Genomic DNA, 21,491 nt, shown 5'->3' with positions numbered 1-21,491 from the left:
GGGAGCTTGATAAATCATTAAAAATCTGCAGCCCGTAAAGGGGCACTTTCCAAAGCCCCTAATTTAATGAGTCCTCTGGTTAAATGCTTAGTACATAATACTTGAAGAATCAACACCTCTGCTGTTTCAGGCTTGTGTTTGAGGGGTGGGTTGGGTGCCTGGGTAGCCTGCTTACCCAGAGGGTGCTGGCACTGGACTTTGCTTTCCTCTTTGGTAGCCTGCAGAAGTTCTGGGAATGGTTCCTTTTTTTCACATACAGCACTCAAGACAAAGCATACCGCTAAAGAATCGAGGTTCTCTGCCGTACCTTGTGTTGTAAAGTGCCTGCAAGTTATATCCCTTATATTGTCCTTTCCTCTATAGGTTTTGAACTTACCCTCTTTCAGAGAATTTGCACTTTAATAGGGACCTACCATTCCTGTCCTTGTCTAGGAATACTTTAATGTCTTTAGTTATTTTTTGGTTAGGTAAGTAACATCTCTAGATTGTTCTGTGAGGGTTAAGGGTGAAAGTGAAAGTAGGCCTTCAAATCTGATGAAGCTTCTGTTACATTTAACCTTAGGAATGGCCAATAGTTAAATTTAAGTTGCAGAAGTTTGTAATCACACTGCCATGCCATTTCTATAAGCAGGTTGGAAAAATCATATTTTTAAAAATTGGCATTTCTTTATCTGCAAAATGACTGTTTTTCTCAGGCTAGTGTGATGGGCAACTGAAAGAGGCCACGATGGGCTCTGCTGAGGCCCTAGAGAAGCAGTTTTACTCCCTTTCCCTCATTTCAAGCCCAGGTTCGACCCTGTTCTTTGACGGTTCTCCCTGTGCTTTACAGGATGGGGGGTGACTGCTGTACTCTGCACTATTAGGGTCTGCATGTCATTCATTCTTCCTCTGTTTTCCAGTTGTTCGAAGTTGGAAGACTTGCCTGCAGAGCAGTGGAACCATGCCACGGTCCGCAATGCCTTAAAGGAATTGCTTAAAGAGATGAACCAGAGCACATTAGCCAAAGAATGCCCTCTCTCCCAGGTCAGTGTTTTCAGAACAAACGAAGCAGCCATGGGTGTGCTGTCTAGCAGGAGGGGCACTCCCGCTCAGACAGTTGTCTTTATATTCACACTATATCGTGTTGTTCAGTCGCCCAGCCGTGTCCGACTCTTTGTGATCCCATGGACTACAGCATGCCAGGCCTCCCTGTCCCTCTCCATCTCCCCGAGTTTGTCCAAGTTCATGTTCATTGCATCGGTGGTGCTGTCCAGCCTTCTCATCCTCTGATGCCCTCTTCTCCTTCTGCCCTCAGTCTTTCCCAGCATCAGGAACTTTTGCAATGAGTCCCTGGTGGCTCAGCTGGTAAAGAATCCGCCTGCAGTGCAGGAGACCGCAGTTTGATTTCTGGGTCAGGAAGTTCCCCTCAAGAAAGGATGGGCTATCCATTCCAGTATTCTTGGGCTTCCCTGGTTGCTTAGACAGTAAAAAATCTGCCTGCAATGCAGGAGACCTGGGTTTGATCCCTGGGTTGGGAAGATCCCCTAGAGGATGACACTACATCTTAGGTGGGCAAAACTATGGAGATTGTGGTGATTTTTGTTGTAGAGGAAAACTTATCACTTACTAGAGCTCCGATGTAGTAGGAGTCACATTAAAACATTTTACACTCATTCTTTAACTTCTCATACATGTCATAGGAGGTGTGTATCAATATTTCTATTTTATAGATCAAGAAAACAAGGCTCAGAGGCACTTTACCTGCATAAGCTTACTCAGCTGGTTAATTGCAACTCCAGTTGAGACCTCCCTTGCCAAAGTTCAGGCTCCAGATTGCATTTCTTGGTCAATGAAATGGGTCAACCATGCCAAATACATCTTAATTTGTTTATATTTGTTTATTGAGCCTTTTCTGGGTCTAGCAGAGAGAGATGATCTTTGCATCATATATGTTCTATAGAGATTTTGTGGTGAGTTCAGCATGTAAAAATGCACTGTGAGAAAAAGTGGTACTCTTTCTTTAATGAACTGATCATAAGCTATAACAAGTCACAAAAGTAAGAGATCGAGAGGATGAAAGGGAGGAGTGCAGAGGAAGAGCTTCTGTTTCTGTTTGTGTTCATGGGTGAGGGCACCACTTTTTCTAAGATGTTTTAGTGGCTATAGGGAGTGGCTTAGAACAGCTGTGACATGAACTCAGGTTGACATTATTTAAAGCTATGAATGGAAATCCATTTTCTGGTGTGAGTTGCTACACTTGATTTAAGACAGTAGGCTGACTGCATGTCTGTCAAGTTCAAGGGACGATAACAAGAACCATGGAAACTTGATATGTCCTGAGCGATGTTCTAGGATAACAGTCTTTGGGGGAAGTAGGAAGCCTAGTGGTTAAGAGTCTGCATTGAGAATCAATCAGATCTGGGTTCATGTCTTGGCTTACAAGCCTCTGTGACCTTATCTATTTCTTTGTAAGTAAAACCAGGAGAGTAATAGTTCTAAGTCATATAATGAGGAGTAATGAGATAAATCACATAAATTCTTGGCCCAGTACTGGCATACAATGATACTCCATAAATAGTACCAGCTGTTATTATTGAGACATGATATTGTTGGTGTGAATGGAATATTTTTTATATGTGTCTTAGAGAGTGTTTTGGAATAGATCCTCTGAGACAAAGCCTGCTATTAATATCTTTGATTCCAAAAAAATCAAGACAGCATGCACCTGAGTGACTGGTAGATGGAAAGGGACACTAGTGTTTTGTGACCATCAGTCATGTCCCTGCTTCTGTGCTCACAGCTTTCGTAGGCCATTTCAATACCTCCCTGTTGGTATGTTTTGTCTAACTTTTTGTGATCTTTTGGAGTCACACCAGGCTCTTCTGTCTATGGGATTTTTCAGCCAACAATACTGGAGTGGGTTGCTATTTCCTCCTCCAGAGGATGTACATAGGATTAAAGCTTGTTGCTAGAATTTTTATTTATTCCAATGTGATTACTTATGAAGTTCTAAAATATATATATTTTGAATTATTCTGATCACATATAGGGACTGGATAAAGCACAATTTAGAAAAACAATTCAGTCATTTGTCTTAAATTTTACAGTTAGTCACAGTTAATTTTCTCTTGGATTTACTTAAAAGTCAAATTGGGCTTTGCCTGGAAGTAGACAAGCTCCTAACTTAATATCACCAATTCGGAATTTTATCCAGGGTTTTTGAGGCCTGCAGGAATTTGGTCAGTATTGATCAGTTGTGACTATTTGGTTTGGTTATAGCTGTAAGATGTGACTAGAGAGACAGCCTGCATGGAAGGAACACACATGAGGAGCTGAGAGCCCTGAGCTCTACTCTCTTTTTCTCTCTCTCTCTTTTTTCCCCTGGCTGAGCCATGTGGCTTGTGGGATTGAATCTGGGCCCTGGGAAGTCAAAGGACCACCTCCTACCTATTGGACAACAGGGAATTCTTGAATCTCAGTTCTTTTGTGATCTGGGGCAAGCCTGTCCACTCTCAGAGCCTCATTAAACTCATCTGTAAACTGGGCATGATTGTGTCCACATATGTCATGTAATTTGCAGGGTTGTCTTGAGCTTCGAATGAGAACATCTTTACCCTTGCTGTAAAAATGCTTTTGCTCCCCCATTTTCTCTTTGCATTGCTTGCCCACCGAGTTGCCCAACCTCAAAAGTTTCTTTTCTGTCACTCTCATAGTAGATACTATGAGTTCTACCAGCTCCATATTAAAATCTTCCTCCTTTATGCCATTTCCTTGTTTAGACTTTCATCACCTCTCTTGTGAAATATTTTAAGTCATCATGCGTCATAATCTTTCTTCTGGCACCTGCTTCTCCAACATTAACATTGTATCATTTCCTTGTCTATAAGCCTCCAGCGGCTCCCCCTGCTCATCCTATGGGAAGAACAGACTGAATACCCTGTGTATACTGTGAAGATGACAGACACTAGCCTGATTTCTATCAGTCACCTTCCTCCCTCTACCTGCATCTACTCAGTGCTGCAAGTGTATGCAATTGAAACATTTAACATTGCTCAGACTTCACCAAAATATTCCCAAGGATGGGAACAACCTAACTATTAGCCTTAGCATTTCCTCTACTCCATGCACCTATGTTTTTGATATTTTTAAAATTTCCGTAGAAACCTCTTTACCTGTTCAATTACCAACCCCCCCTGTCTACATGAGACTAGTCCTCAAGGGAGATGTGCCATGTTAATCTCTGGCTTCGGTGGCCCCTGTACACAATGCTGGTGACCTTGGAGTCCTTCGGTGTGGCGCTACTTTGCTTTTGCTGTGTGATTTCTCTTGGCTAGCATGCCCTACTCTCTTCTGCTTGATGAAATCTTTCAAATATCAGCTGGGAAGTCACTTCTGGTGAAGAACCCTGACCTTCTGATTAAAGCAGTTGCTTCTGCTTTTAGTAACCTTTCGGACACACCCCTGTCAGAGCACTTATCACAACCTGCTGTCAGTGTTATCTGCCAGTTCTCATCACTTAATGGACTGCCTCACAATAGCAGAAGCCATCTCTTATCTTTTATCTCAGAGTTCTCAGCATTCAGCACAAAGTGTATCTTGCATGTAGTTGTACTGTAATGCAGGAGTTTTAAACTTTGGCCCAACTGAGCTTTTGGGTTGGATACTCTTTGTGATTGAGGAATGAGCTGTGATTCTGTGTATTATAGGATGTTTAGCAGCATCCTTGACCTCTACCTACTAGATGCCACTAGCATTCCCCACCCCACCCAGCGCCAGCCAAAATGTCTCGACATTGCCAAATGTCCTTTGAAGGGAGGAAAATGATTCTTGGTTGAGAGCCACTGCTCTAAGGTCTTAAATGAATTTAATAATTAAAATGTTTTAGAAAGTTTTATAAAATATAAAGTTTTGTTATTTTTACAGTGTTCTTGGCAGCTCTAAAATGTTTTGAATGAGAAACAATGAATATAGTACTTTGGTGGTTGATGCCCCCAGAACATTTTCAATCAAACGGGGGCTCTTTTCTATTGCTTAGATATGGGGGATATTTGATTCAGGCTTCTGGTATGTTGTGTGATTTTGGAAAACATCACTGGAGTACTCCTTCTCAGCCAGCAAGGGCACATAATATACGTGTCTGCATTAATCCTATGGCTGTTACTCTGAAACATTCCAGATTATTCACTTAAATTGCATAGCTGGGTTGAATTTCATTGTGGAGATAAGCTCACTCATTTTGTTTGTGGTTACCATAGAATAGGTGAATATATTTTTATTCAACCTGTATAGTGTGAAAAAGAATGAATTTTTGTTTATAGAAGGTGAAACAGTAATTTAAAAATGTATTTTACCAGCTGGAGTGGAGTCTCAATTGAGTCAGGTACTTTACAAAGGATTGGGGGTATAGTGGTGAAGATGAAAGAATCGAAGCTTTCAGCCTAGGAAGAAGAGAGTGGAGCACCCAATAGTACTTCACAGGAGAATGGTAGATTATTGGGCTATTTAAAATATTCTCAGTTCATGAGTAAAAGACTGGTTTTGAAATAATTCTCCCTTATTACCCCCACGTCAATCCATTTTAGGTATTTCCTCACTTAAGTTTGGCAGTTGCATAAAAGAATAATTCAGTGGCTAGTATATGTTTTCTTGAATATCCCAGTGGTCTACATTTCAAAAGAGCAGGCTTGAGGGCAGAAGGAAAGAGTGGAAAAGTCCATAAAAGGGCAACAATTGCAGGCTGAGGAATATATATTTAAAAACAGGGAAGTCGTGATTTAGCTGTTCTCTGTCTGGCCAGATGCTTAGAAAGTATAGGTTATGTTTGTGTGTCTGTGTATTTATTTTTGATTTCACCTTTCAAAATATGTTTAAGTGCTGACAGCTTCTTCCTTTTCCTCTGATGTCCTTCTGAGTCACCACTTCCAGCCTCTTCCATCAGCCCCATTGTCTGTCCCAAGCATCCTAATTTACTATACCTTAGGCCTGCTGCTGCTGCTGCTAAGTCACTTCAGTCATGTCTGACTCTGTGCGACCCCACAGGCGGAAGCCCACCAGGCTCCCCTGTCCCTGGGATTCTCCAGGCAAGAACACTGGAGTGGGTTGCCATTTCCTTCTCCAATGCATGAAAGTGAAAAGTGAAAGTGAAGTCGTGTCTGACTCCTAGCGACCCCATGGACTGCAGCCTACCAGGCTCCTCCATCCATGGGATTTTCCAGGCAAGAGTACTGGAGTGGGGTGCCATTGCCTTCTCCAACCTTAGGCCTAGGTCTCCCTTATTAAATGGTCTCTAACTATTCCAATTTGAAAACATTATGAACATGTCTTTCTGTGGCTTACTAATTTTTTATTCAAGGAAAAGTTAAAAGACAAAACCCCAGATCCTTAGGGTTTTAATCCATTAAAATAAAAAGGTCTAACAGTACCCACCTTAACTATCTCATAGGTTATTAAGATGATCAAATGGAAGGACAGTTTGCAGATGCCCCCTCCTCCCTTCCTAACATTATCTCTGCAACACTACACATGCTTAAAACTTTTTTCGTGTATGTGGCAAAAAATACATAACATGAAGCTTATCATTTTAACAATTTTTAAATTTATAATTTTATAATCCAGTATTATTAACTACATTTACATGTTGTACAATCATAACCCACCACCCCCATCTATTTTCAAAACTTTTCATCACTCCAGATGAAAGTTCTGTAAGTATTAAGCAATAATCGCCTATTCTTCTCTCTTCCAACAGCCCCTGGTTACCTCTGTTCTATTTTCTGTCCCTATGAATTTACTTATTCTAGATGTCTCATAAAAGTAGAATCATAGAATATTTGTCCTTTTGTCTTGGCTTATTTCACTTAGCATATAGATATGTTTTTAAAGCAGCTGTGTCCCATGCCCCTAGTTGAGGTTTTATTGCCAAATATTTGAGGAACAAGATGACTGGTAGAAGTTACTGAACTGTGAAAATGTTATAGTATTATGGTGGTGTTTATGTAGTCTTTTAGATACACAGATTGTAGGATAATGATTTGTGTCATTCTAAGCAAGTCTTGCCCATTTGAGGGGTCATTAAAGGACCAACTTAAATTGCAATATACCAAAATAATCAGACAATGAAATCAAATAGCCAAATGGGTCAATAGAAAATAACAAATTGATCATGCACTCATCTATAGACTAGTGACTGATCAAGTGCCTGGATCAGTATTGTCTTAACCAGTTGCCAACTGTCCGTTTCATTTAATCTTAAATTCACATATGTCCTGTGTTAACCAGGTGTTGACTGTCCCTTTCAGTTATTATCATGCAAAGTTGTATTAGTTCATGTCCAACCTCGTGAATCTTGTTGATGGGGACACACAAATGACAACTTCAAAGTAGTTCCCAGTGGGTGACTGGGATGATGTCTGAGAAATGACTGCATGGAGGGAAGAAAGCTGACATTCACTGGCTCCATATCCTGTGTGCTAGGCCTTCTGCACAGATCTTCTCTCTGAATCCTTCCAGCCTCAGAGGCTAGTATCCATATATCACTCTCACAGATGAGGGTGCCCCTGTCAGACAAGCAAGCCCTTGGTCTTTTAGGTGAGGAGTTATTGAATTGACTCATGTCAGACTCCACAGCCCAGACGAAGTATTTCTATCAACTAGAATGGCAGGAAGTTTCCATTTTGATAGTATAACTCAGAAATGGTGATGGAAAAGGATGTTAGAAGGCTGACAAATAACATTAATTTTTCATGATAAAGTAATTCCTCCAAGTCATTTTTTCCCTATACTATACCTTCCTGGTGGCTCAGACAATAAAGAATCTATCTGCAGTACATGAGACCTGGGTTCAATCCCTGGGTCAGGAAGATCCCCTGGAAAAGGGAATGGCAACCTACTCTAGTATCCTTGCCTGGAGAATCCCATGGACAGAGGAGCCTGGTGGGCTACAGTTCATCAGATCGCAAAGAGTTGGACACGACTGAGTGACTGACACTTTCACTTTCACTTCATATCCTTAATTGAAATATTATTATGATCTCATGTTTAATACGGAGAAGGCAATGGCACCCCACTCCAGTACTTTTGCCTAGAAAATCCCATGGACAGAGGAGCCTGGTAGGCTGCATTTCATGGGGTCGCTAGAGTCAGACACAACTGAGCGACTTCACTTTCACTTTTCCCTTTCATGCATTGGAGAAGGAAATGGCAACCCACTCCAGTGTTCTTGCCTGGAGAATCCCAGGGACGGGAAGCCTGGTGGGCTGCCGTCTATGGGATCGCACAGAGTCGGACACGACTGAAGCAACGCAGCAGCAGCAGCAGCATGTTTAATAGTTATTTAGCATATCACAAAACATAATGACAAGGCTAAAAACAAGCAAAGAATGCATATGTCATTCATTGCCTGCATCGTGCTCTTTCCTCTGTGCTAAGGTAGAAAGGATGGCCCTGAGATGCCAGCTTCCCCCCGACTTCTTGCTCTGATGTGGCATTCATTCTCACCAATGGAACATGTAACTATTCACTTTGGTTTTAAAATGTTCTTTTTAACAGTGAGTGTATTATGTATCTGCAGCTTAGCTACTCTTAGTATAACATTGCTGTTCAAACTAATCTCACTAAGCCAAAGGGAAAGTGGTGAAAAATACCCAATTATTTTGTCTTTCTTTTTTGGGAGGGAGGAAAAGGCAATGCTCAGATCTCTGTCTTTCCCAGTATATTGTACAAATCATCTTAACCTGTGTTTACTGTTTTGCTTTTCCTATTAAGTTTTAAATTACCTTTAGGTCCCTTAACTTCCTCTGATTCTTAATTCCTTAGTTAGCTCATATAAAGGCCTGAAACTTTTTGTTTCATTTCTGTCATCTTGTTTCTTGCTCAGTCTAAAGAATTGGTTGCAGTATCTACTTTGGGCTTGTGTTCACTGATGGAGATGGTGGTGAAGATTTCCCAAGAAATAGTGTGGCCTAGTGGTAGTGTCTCTCTGTGCTGCTCCCTGCTGCTATTTGACTTTGAACAAGCTGCTTCTTTATTCTGAGTTTCTGGGTCCTTAGTCTGAAAAATGGAACCATACTTAAAATGATAGGTGACATCTCTTTTCTGGGATAGTCAAAAACAAACAAGTGAGTTTAAAATTTGTCTCAGGAAGCTAAAAGAAAATTTGTTTTTCTTAGTTGTATAATTTCTACTTAGCTATAATAAGTATTAATAATAATACCATAATGTTCTCTTGCAGTTGCCTTAGAGCAATTTCAAATTAGTTAGTAAACTTTGCAGTAAGTAATTCTGGTCTATTTTGAGTTCTCTTATTTTATTAAAAAATAACTTCCAAATATAAGTGGCAGAGGTGTCAGAATGGCTGCAAATAAGGGATTTTAATCCCTTATTGGTGTTCTTTATATTTAAAATTTCATGATTGGTTACAAAGAAGCCCACAACTTTCAAAAATTTTTCTGTAGTTAGGAAGATGTGTTAAACCTTTCTGTTTATTTCAGTACATAATATTTTTCATAAATAGCTTTGTCTACAATCACTGTCTGTGCTGTTTATGGTTGTGAGTAAGCATCTGAGGGGGGCTGCCTCAGTTGCCCCTCATACATGTCTTCCTCCTTTCTTTCTCACAATCCCCCACTATGCAAAGTGAAGCATGTTTATTAAATGCAAAGTCAGTTTATTATTAGTCATTTAATATTGAGTGAGTGAGTGAAGTCGCTCAGTCGTGTCCGACTCTTTGCGACCCCATGGACTGTAGCCCGCCAGGCTCCTCTGTCCATGGGATTCTCCAGGCAAGAATACTGGAGTGGGTTGCCATTTCCTTCTCCAGGGTATTTAATATTAGTCTATTTAATTATATTTCTATTTAAATATATTTAATTATATTTTGATTTTAGTTGCTAAGTCATGTTCAACTCCAGGGACACCATGGACTGTAATCCACCATGCTTCTCTGTCCATGGGATTCCCCAAGCAAGAATACTGGAGTGGATTGCTGTTTCTTTTGCCAGGAAATGTTCCCAACCCAAGGACTGAGCCTGGGTCTCCTGAATTGCACATAGTCTCTGCACTGCAGGCAGTTTTCTTTACCAACTGAGTTACTAGGAAAGCCCTCTATTTAATTATAATATAAATATTAATATTTAATAAAACATAGTCCCATAGTTTGTGTTAAAAATAACAGCACACATATTTTTGGGTTATTCATATCAGTATTGCTTTATGTTAACATGAATACTCAGAAGTTGGTTGTATTCTGGATTGAAAAAGTAGACTCAGATCTTGTTCATTTGTCAAAAAAAAAAATTGGGTATTCTAAAAGTCCAATCGTATGGTTGCTCTCAAATGATTGGAAAACATAAAAGAGCAATGTAGACTACAAAATTATATACATATTTTTAAAGCAGTGAATGGAAATTAGATGTTTTTTGGCAGGGTGGTAGGTGGGAGAGATTTTAATCATTACTCATCCCATTTTGCAGCAACTGTATCTCATCAGGTCCAAGATGCTGTTGATTGTAAGATGCATCCCAATTTCAGTGATATTAAAGTAGTGTCATCCCTTGGTATCCTAGGACCCCCTTGCAGATACCCAGGTTCTCAGATCTTTAAATAACATGTATAAAATAATGTAGTATTTGCATATACCCAGTGCACATGCTCCTATATACTTTAAGTCATCTCTAGATTAAATGCTGTGTTCATAGTTGCACACTGCATGTGCTGCAGTATGCACAGGAAATTCAAGTTTTGCTTTTTGGAACATTCTGGAATTTGTTCCCCAATATTTTCAATCTATAGTTTGGATTCCTGGATGCAGAACCCATGGATACCGGGGGATGACTATATGATGAAATGTGGAAAATAAAAATTGTCTGTGCCCCAGGGCTGCTGGAGAACACTCTTCCTTGTAAAGTAAAAGTCATCATGTGCTTGCTCTACATTATCCCCTTTCAATTTTGTTTTAATGAATTGTTTTGATGTTTTAAATGTAAATTGACACCAACAAACATTAAGATGACCTTGTAGTATGTGTCTAGAGTATTCCAGTGAGGTCTAGTGATTCAGACAAAGGCAGTGAGGATACAGTAGTCTAATTTAGGGTTATAGAATGTTTATAGTTGAAACTGGACTAGTAGTACATAACATGATCTTTCATCTACAACATCCCCAAGAAATACCTCTTCTATTTTTAAAGCTCTCTCGGGTTGAATTATAAAGATTTGTATCAGTAGAGCTACTTTAAGGGTCAACTAAATGTAAAGAACTGCAGAGAATTCATATGAATAAAAGGTGCCACAAATTTGAAGAGACCTTTCTGGTGACTAAAGTTTCTCATTATATAGGAAACTTTTTATTTACTACCCAGTTCCTTTACTCAGTTCCTAGCTTAAACCTATTTTTTTTTTCCTGTGCTTTGTAGAGCTGGAAACTCATAATGATACAGGGAAGAGAACAAGCCTGACTGAATCTCAGGGTAGCCAACTCCTTTTTTTTTTTTCTAATATCTTTGAGTTATTATTATTATTTTAGTATATAAGTTTCAGATGAGAAGAATTTACTATTTGACATCTCTGTACTCTACAAAGTGATCACTGCCATAGGCCTAATTACCAAACATTACCATACAGTTGAGCTCCTTCCCCAGTTTCAGCCACCCTGCAAGTCTCTTCCTCTCTGGTAACCACTAATCTGATATCTGTATCTCTGAGTTTGTTTTAATTTTGTTTGTTTTAATTTTTAGATTACATATGAGTGAAATCATATAGCATTTGTGTTTCTCTGATTTATTTCACTTAACATAATACCTGCAAGGTCCATTCATGTTTTTGCAAATGAGAGGATTTAATTCTTTTTTTATGACTGAGTAGTATTCTACTGTGTTATATACCACATTTGCCAACTCCTCTTTTTTAAATATGTGTGAGCCCAACTCTAGTATAAGACCATCCTTGATGAAGCCAATAGAAGCCCTGATATTTATTTTCTTGCCACATCAGTTCAGTTCAGTAGCTTAGTTGTGTCCAACTCTTTGTGACCCCATGGACTGCAGTACACCAGGCCTTTCTGTCCATCACCAACTCCCGAAGTTCACCCAAACTCATATCCATTGAGTCAGTGATGCCATCCAACCATCTCATCTTCTGTTGTCCCCTTCTCCTCCCACCTTCAGTTTTTCTCAGCATCAGGGTCTTTTCCAATTAGTCAGTTCTTCACATCAGGTGGCCAAAGTATTGGAGTTTCATCTTCAACATCAGTCCTTCCAGTGAACACCCAGGGCTGATCTCCTTTAGGATGGACTGGTTGGATCTCCTTGCAGTCCAAGGGACTCTCAAGAGTCTTCTCCAACACCACAGTTCAAAAGCATCAATTCTTCAGCACTCAACTTTCCTTATAGACCAACTCTCACATCCATACATGACTAGTGGAAAAACCATAGCCTTGATCAGATGGACTTTTGTTGGCAAGGTGCTTTTTAATATGCTGTCTAGGTTGGTCATAACTTTACTTCCAAGGAGTAAGTGTCTATTAATTTCATGGTTGCAGTCACCATCTGCGGTGATTTTGGAGCCCCCAAAAATAAAGTCTGACGCTGTTTCCACTGTTTCCCCATCTATTTGCCATGAAGTGATGGGACCGGATGCCATGATCTTAGTTTTCTGAATGTTGAGCTTTAAGCCAGCTTTTTCACTCTCCTCTTTCACTTTCATCAAGAGGCTCTTTAGTTCCTCTTCACTTTCTGCCATAAGGGTGGTGTCATCTGCATATCTGAGGTTATTGATATTTCTCCTGGCAATCTTGATTCCAGCTTTTGCTTCATCCAGCCCAGTGTTTCTCATGATGTACTCTGCATATAAGTTAAATAAGCAGGGTGACAATATACAGCCTTGACATACTTCTTTTCCTATTTTGAACCAGTCTGTTGTTCCATGTCCAGTTCTAACTGTTGCTTCCTGACCTGCATATAGGTTTCTCAAGAGGCAGGTCAGGTGGTCTGGTATTCCTATCTCTTTCAGAATTTTCCACAGTTTCTTGTGATCCACACAGTCAAAGGATTTGGCATAGTCCATAAAGCAGAAATAGATGTTTTTCTGGAACTCTCTTGCTTTTTCGATGATCCAGCGGGTGTTGGCAATTTGATCTCTAGTTCCTCTGCCTTTTCTAAAGCCAGCTTGAACATCTGGTAGTTCACAGTTCATGTATTGCTGAAGCCTGGCTTGGAGAATTTTGAGCATTACTTTACTAGCGTGTGAGATGAGTGCAATTGTGCGGTAGTTTGAGCATTTTTTGGCATTGTCTTTCTTTGGGATTGGAATGAAAACTGACCTTTTCCAGTCCTGTGACCACTGCTGAGTTTTCCAAATTTGCTGGCATATTGAGTGCAGCACTTTCACAGCATCATCTTTTAGGATTTGAAATAGCTCAGCTGGAATTCCATCACCTCCACTAACTTTGTTCGTAGTGATGCTTCCTAAGGCCCACTGGACTTCACATTCCAGGATGTCTGGCTCTAGGTGAGTAATCACACCATCGTGATTATCTGAGTCATGAAGATCTTTCTTGTACAGTTCTTCTGTGTACTCTTGCCACCTCTTCTTAATATCTTCTGCTTCTGTTAGGTCCATACTATTTCTGTCTGTTATCGATCCCATCTTTGCATGAAATGTTCCCTTGGTATCTCTAATTTTCTTGAAGAGATCTCTAGTCTTTCCCATTCTATTATTTTCCTCTATTTCTTTGCACTGATCACTGAAGATGGCATTCTTCTCTCTCCTTACTGTTCTTTGGAACTGTGCATTCAAATGGGTATATCTTTCCTTTTCTTCTTTCCTTTTCACATCTCTTCTTTTCACAGCTATTTGTAAGGCCTCCTCAGATAGCCATTTTGCTTTTTTGAATTTCTTTTTCTTGGGGATGGTCGGCTCCCTGTCTCCTGTACAATGTCACAAACCCCATCCATAGTTTCTCAGGCGCTCTGTCTATCGAATCTAGTCCCTTAAATCTATTTCTCACTTTCACTGTATAATCATAAGGGATTTGATTTAGGTCATACCTGAATGGTCTAGTGGTTTTCCCCTACTTTCTTCAATTTAAGTCTGAATTTGGCAATAAGGAGTTCATGATCTGAGCCAGAGTCAGCTCCTGGTCTTGTTTTTGCTGACTGTGTAGAGCTTCTCCAATTTTGGCTGCAAAGAATATGATCAATCTGATTTCAGTGTTGGCCATCTGGTGATGTCCACGTGTAGAGTCTTCTCTTGGGTTGTTGGAAGAGGGTGTTTGCTATGACAAGTGTATTCTCTTGGCAAAACTGTATTAGCCTTTGCCCTGTTTCATTCTGTACTCCAAGGCCAAATTTGCCTGTTACTCCAGGTGTTTCTTGACTTCCTACTTTTGCATTCCAGTCCCCTATAATGAAAAGGGCATCTTTTGGGGGTGTTAGTTCTAAAAGGTCTTGTAGGTCTTCATAGAACCGTTCAACTTCAGCTTCTTCAGCTTTACTGGTCGGGGCACAGACTTGGATTACCGGGATACTGAATGGTTTGCCTTGGAAACGAACAGAGATAATTCTGTCATTTTTGAGATTGCATCCAAGTACTGCATTTTGGACTATTTTGTTGACCATGATGGCTACTCCATTTCTTCTAAGGGATTCCTGCCCACAGTGGTAGATATAATGGTCATCTGAGTTAAATTCACCCATTCCGGTCCATTTTAGTTCACTGATTCCTAGAATGTTGATGTTCACTCTTGCCATCTCCTGTTTGACCACTTCCAATTTGCCTTGATTCATGGACCTAACATTCCAGGTCCCTATGCAATATTGCTCTTTACTGCATCGGACCTTGCTTCTATCACCAGTCTCATCCACAACTGGGTGTTGTTTTTGCTTTGGCTCCATCCCTTCATTCTTTCTGGAGTTATTTCTCCACTGATCTCAAGTAGCATATTGGGCACCTAACTGACCTGGGGAGTTCATCTTTCAGTGTCCTATCTTTTGCCTTTTCATAGTGTTCATGGGGTTCTCAAGGCAAGAATGTTGAAGTGGTTTGCCATTCCCTTTTCCAGTGGACCACATTCTGTCAGACCTCTCCACCATGACCCATCCATCTTGGGTGGCCCTAGATGGCATGGCTTAGTTTCACTGAGTTAGACAAGGCTTGGTCTATGTGATCAGATTGACTAGTTTTCTGTGATTGTGGTTTCAGTTTGTCTGCCCTTTGATGCCCTCTCTGAGCGCCTACTGTCGTAATGGGCTTTCTCTTACCTTGGACATGGGATATCTCTTCATGGCTGCTCCAGCAAAGCACAGCTGCTGCTCCTGACTTTGGACGTGGGTCATATCCTCTCAGCCAAATAGATTGACACTAGCTAGTAAGACAACAGTGTTAATGAAGATGCATCTAAAATAACAATAAAGTAGGGAGGCCAAGGAGTGGGAGAAATGTGCATTATTTGGGACCAGAGTGATATGGGTTGGTTTCCTGGCGTTATGGGCCAGGGAGAGTTGAGGGGCAGCTCCAGGCAGGAATTAAAACACTTCCCATTTTAATCAGCTTTCTAGGACACTTTGCAATAGAAGGTTTAGCTCTGACTACTGCCATAGCTGTATATCTTATGCCTTTCCAGAGGGTAAGATTCATACAAACCACAAAGAAAGATGACAAGTACATCTGTAATTATTCACATACACTAGAGCGGCTGGTGCATCTGTTATTAGACTGCTTTCATGTTAAATTTTTCATTATTATGACATTTCAGTTTGGCATTTTAAAATTTCATCTTTGTCCCTTTTCATCTGTTACATTTTGGTGCCTCAGATATCCCACATCAGAGCTGTGTTAGGCACAAGGGAGAAAAAAAAAAGAGACATAGTCACTGTCCTCAAGGGTCTCACAGACTGGGACAGAGAGGAGAGCTCAGCCCAGAGAGGGAAGGAACTAGCCCAGCTAGCCAAGAGACTTCTATACTCCTTGTTAATAAGACACAAAGCAAAACCCTGCCTCAGGAAGATTAGGGTTCCATTGATCCTCTAAGGTAGCATGCAAGGCTCGGAAGTTCTGTGATACACTCAGGTGATACTAGCTCTGTGTTTCCAAGGCTGTGTTCAGAGCCTCAGATTAAGAGAGTTCTCTTTACTATCTCCCCATAGAGAACAGAATTGTCATTTAGAAATCAGCGACTGCAGGCAGGACAGCCATCTGCTGTAGAGAAAGAACCAAAGAGATTTCTGTAAATTGAATTAGGAATCCCCACTCCCCTCATCAGTACTGTGTAGTGATTAAAAAAGAGGGAGCCTGTGAGCTCAGAGAGGAAACTGTCTTATATGGGAGTCTATGCAGGACTGTCTACTGGTGTTTGAACTTTCTGGTAAATAAGTTGCCAATGCCGTGATTTATTGTTATCCTTTTTATCTTGACTACTTTGTCAAAATGCTATTAGAAGTTCTATGATTTCCTTCAACTGCTTCATATCTGGGGAAACCTTTTGTAAGAAAGATGAGATTTCAAGGCAGGATATAAAGCCTTACATGGGTCATTTGGATTTCCTGACTTGTTTATGTCCATTTGCTTTTAGACAGAATTTGCAGAAATAAAATCTGTGTGCAAGACATACACATATACTATCACAGTCATTCAGGTATAAGTTAACATCTGCCACGAATGTTGGTCCAAGCATGCCATATTGACGGAAAACGTATCTCTGTATGGAATTTAATTCAAGGTGTGCAGTTATAGGGCTTCCCTGGTGGCTCAGTGGTAAAGAAGCGTCCTGCCAATGTAGGAGACACGGGTTTGATCCCTGGGTCAGGAAGATTCCCTAGAGAAGGAAATGGCAACCCACTCCAGTATTCTTGCCTGGGAAATCCCATGGAGAGAGGAGCCTGGCGGGCTACAGTCCATGGGGTCACAAAAAGTCAGACACGACTTTGCGACTGTGCACACACGTGCAGTTCTAATTTCTAATTTTTCAGTGGTGAGTCAGGTTATGTTCCCCTTCTCTTTCCTTCTAACTGCAATTTCAAACAAATCAGCTAAGGGGTTGAGCTGAGGAGAGAAAGGAGTATGAAGAGCAAGAAGGAATCAGGTACTTTAGCACTCAGAAATTTTGATGCATTTTTGGTTGAAACACAGTACAAGTGTTATGTTTAGTTTCCCCTGCTCTAAAATAGCACTGTTAATTTTTTCATTTGGTGAATTTTCACACAAGTGCTAATCACACGTTTCTATAAATTATATTAATTTAACTTATTTCCCTAAATGTTGTTCTGCAGTGTGTAGCACGGATGTTCTCAGATTCTTGGCTGTGTAAGCTTGTTGCAGTTGGAAGCTGAACAGAAATATCTGAAAGGCATTATCTGGATTACAGATGCAGGAGCATCTGATCTCACCTTTTGCTGGGGTTCCTAAATCACAACTGTTCTTTGCCTTCGCAGTCTACATGTCCTGTCCCCTCTCTTTGACATTGTCCCCTGGTTGCTTTTTTGGAGAAAGCACTGTCATCTACAAGTTAAAGGGCTGGTAAATTTTGGTAATTGTGTTTAATAGTTTAGTTTGTAGGAGAATGACTTCTTCAAACTTAAAAGACAAAGGAGATTGGTATAGACTATAATGTCCCCTTTCTTGTCCCTAAAAAGGAATACTCATATCAAAAATAACTGTTTTTTTTTTTTCCTTTGCAGAGTATGATTTCATCCATTGTAAATAGCACATATTATGCCAACGTGTCAGCAACCAAGTGCCAGGAGTTTGGGAGATGGTATAAAAAGTACAAGAAAATTAAAGGTAAATTGGCTTATATTTTTGAAGCTGATTTTCAGTTTTTTAGGTCAAGGAATTGTTGACTTTTGGAAATTTCTGCTGATTTAGATATAACTTTTTAATAAAAAATTTATATAATTTTTTCTAAAGGTAGGATTTTTAAAAAATTGAACTATAGTTGATTTACAATATTGTGTTCGTTTCAGATGTACAGCAAAGTGATTCAGTTTTTTTTCCAGATTCTTTTCCATTTTAGGTTATTAGGAAAAAGGATATTGAATATAGTTCCCTGGACTATATAGTAAATCCTTGTTATTTATTTTATATATAGTGGTATCTGACTGTTAATTCCATGCTCCTAATTTATCTCCCCTTCCCCTTTTGCCAATCATAAGTTTATTTTCTAAGTCTGTAAGTCTGTTTCTGTTTTGTAAATAGGTTCATTTGTATTATTATTGTTCTTTTAGATTCAACAAAAAAAACAATATCATATAATATTTGTTTTTCTCTGTTCTGACTTCACTCAGTATGGTGATCTCTAGGTCCATCCATGTTGCTGCAAATGGCAATATTTCATTCTTTTTTTGTGACTGAGTAATAATATTCTGTTGTATGTAAATATCATATCTTTATCTGTTCATTCATTGATGGACACTTACGTTGCTTCCTTGTCTTGGCTGTTGTAAATAGTGCTGCTGTGAGCATTGGGGTACAAGAAAGGGTTCTCTTAATATTTTCATTAAGAGATCCAAACTGGCTCCCTTAAAACTAAGATGGCATTAAAACTAAATTCTTAGCATAATGTATGAAGTTTATAGTTTTCACAAGAGATGCATGTGAAGGCTGAAATCTTTAAAAATATTTTGAAGTGGTATGTTTTAGACAGGCATGTCTATTTTAAAAACTCAATCAATAAATCATTTTCATTAATTTATTAATGTAATTTAAAAGCAGTCATTCTAGGTTAAATTAGCACTTATAGTTTAAGTACCAATTAACAAACTGAAATGAATGTGTGGTATCAGGAAATCTTTGATCAGAAGTGGAGTTTTAATGTTGTGTTTATTTGGAGACAATTCCAAAATAGTGGTTAAAGCAAAGGGACTCTGTAGTCAGGAGAATTTGTATTCGGATCTTTGTCTTCTGTTTGCTAACTGTGTGAGTTTGAATAAATTATTTAACTCTACAAAGAATCAGTTTCCTGAAAATTGGAAGTAATAAAACTAAGTCTCTAACTAGCTACAAGGACTAAATACCTTAATACTGGCACAAAGTAATCTCTTAATCATTGTTACAGTATTTTAGTTGTTGTTTATTAATAGTAGTAGTTCTACTAGCAGAAATATATTATATATGGAATTATATCTGGTACTGAATATACAGTTCTCTTATCATCAGTATAATAAATGGCCTACTATTTAGGCCATCCAACCCTTTAAATACATCAATCATATTTGGCCTTTGCAAATTTGTCAATGTTGGAAAAATTCTGTTCTTCCCACCCCAATTCAAAGGCTATTAAATTCAAATGCTACCAGCCCCTGAGGAAATTGGGGGAATTTGAGGGAACAGAACAGATTGGTGTTTGAGGGTCCTTCTAGTCCATATTTTGCGTGACTATGACATCCTCTGTTGCGCTTTATTTGGGTATTCAGAGCCTTGCTAGTGGTTTACTGCCCCTGTGGAGAGGGTTAAATGGCAATTTATGGTGGACAGGTAAAATTAAAGGAAGAATTTGTTTGTTTTTATTACCCTGCAAGTTTTCTCTAGGGAAACAGTATCAAAGTAATGCCTCTTTTGTGCTGTTTTTGGGAGTTTGTTTACAAGGTTACCTTTTGAAGAAATGAACTTTATTCTCATTGGTGGCACATTTCTGATTTCAAAGGAATGAGAGCATTTTATGCTAAATATATAATTTGTAAGGAAAGTCAAGAGGTTGAACTACCCAGTAGAAATTAAGTTCACTGAAAATTCAATTAAGATCCATTCCTTTTCAACATATTCTAAAATTCTTTAGACTTTCTCGTCTCTGGTTTGGGGACTTGCTTTAGAATGTTACTAATATTAACTCTTGTACAGGATAAGATGAATAACTTCTCATTCTAAGACATGATTGTGTAGTTCGGAAGTGTTTCTTTTCTGTAAGTGTTGTCTCCAAGTTTTTCCTTTAAAATCAGGTTGTTAAAGTGTTTGAACAATATCCTCTTTGGCTAAAAAATCAAAAGAATCATACTGCTTCAAGGTCATTTGTTAGATCTCATTTACTTGCTATTATAAGAAAAAGGAAGAGAATGTACGCACTCTTTTAATAGTCTGGAGTATAATTCTAAATTCAGAAAGACTGGAAATTTCACTGTAGTGTTCTCAGAATTGCCACTGCAGAATCTGTGTGTGTGCATGTGTGTGAGTCTGTGGTATGTGTATATGTCTGTTCACATACACATTAACACTTACGTCATCTACTTTTCTCATTTCTTTCTTAGAGATTCAGTTCTTCAAGCTCTGTTTTTTTCCTTCAAGATAGTAAATGCACAGTTAATTCTTTAAGTGCCATAAAAGCAGACTGAAACCTTGATTTCAGGAGGTCAAGGATCCACACCTGGAGAGGCGGCCAGACACTATGTACACATACTATTCAAAGAGATGGCGCTAGTCATTGCTGTTGAAAAGTGTGTGTGTGCATGTGTGTGTGTCAGTAGGAGGAGAAAAGGGAAGGTTAAGGTATGTGTGAAGTAAACACAAGCTGCCGTAAAACAGTTCAAGTGGTGTTGATTCATCAACCAAGGGAGTGGGAGGAAAAACAAAGAATTCACATGACAGGTAGAATGGTGTGCAGAAAATAAACACTCCAGAGAAGTGCATTTTATTAACCTTCAACCTTCAGAGAAAAGGAAGTGTTGGACCTATACAGGAACATTTCCATTGATAGAAGCTTTATGCTATGAATAGATGTCACTGTGGGGGTTCCTATCTAGTAGAACCCATTACTCATGAGAAAGCAGTGATTTTGTTTGTGAAATTTCTATTTGTGTCCATCCATTTTCAAAATGAAAAAACAAAACAAAACAAAAAAACAAACCTGGAATTTCAAGCCTGGAAATAAAGTAGCTAAACCAGAATTCTACTTGAGACTCTTTCTTTGCTTAGTAGCTCAGCCACGTCTGACTCTTTCATGACCCCATGAACTGTAGCCCGCCATGCTCCTCTGTCCGTGGGGATTCTCCAAGCAAGAATGCTGGAGTGGGTTGCCATGCCCTCCTCCTCCTCAGAACCCAGAAATCAGTGTTCTCTGTCTTTTATTGTCTCCCCACCCCTGCCTTTTTCCACCCCATAGTTACCAGCTTCCATGTATCATTGCTGATACTCAGTGTAGAAGAAAATCTGATGCTAACTTACTGATGGCTCAAACCAAATGCACTCTACATTGTTAAATATGTTTCCTATTATCTTCTAATGTCTGTTTTAATAAAACAGTGGGAACTAAATGGTTGCTTCTTAATCAAAACCATGATTTCCTAAACATAAGCTATGTGATTCTGTTACAAATTGCCACATATAGATCTTGTAGGTCAAAATTTTTTTCTCTTCTCATAGAAGTAAATAAACAGTAAAATAATTATATACTTTGAAAGATCAAAGTAAATATGACTAAAACCTGGCAAAAATAAAAGTCTACTGAAAGGATTTGAAAAAAAAAAAAAGATCAGATTGCAAATTCTATAGTTAATGCTTAAATAAATATGAGAAAAATGAATAATCAATAAT

The 21,491-nt window shown here is 39.2% G+C and overlaps 1 protein-coding gene across 3 annotated transcripts in view; it reads left to right on the top strand.

Annotated features, from left to right (window-relative positions):
• The window catches only part of SATB2 (SATB homeobox 2), a 204,349-nt gene that overhangs the window by 83,375 nt on the left and 99,483 nt on the right, over nt 1–21,491 (top strand). For all 3 annotated transcript variants that reach the window (XM_006078174.4, XM_006078179.4, XM_044936957.2), the window contains exons 5-6: nt 900–1,023; nt 17,648–17,750. In XM_006078174.4, coding sequence (XP_006078236.3) covers nt 900–1,023; nt 17,648–17,750 — 227 coding nt within the window. The remainder of the gene's footprint in view (nt 1–899; nt 1,024–17,647; nt 17,751–21,491) is intronic.

Source organism: Bubalus bubalis, chromosome 2 (genome assembly GCF_019923935.1).
Source record: "Bubalus bubalis isolate 160015118507 breed Murrah chromosome 2, NDDB_SH_1, whole genome shotgun sequence".
Taxonomy (NCBI): Eukaryota; Metazoa; Chordata; class Mammalia; order Artiodactyla; family Bovidae; genus Bubalus; species Bubalus bubalis.
This window is presented reverse-complemented; position numbering and strand designations above follow the sequence as displayed.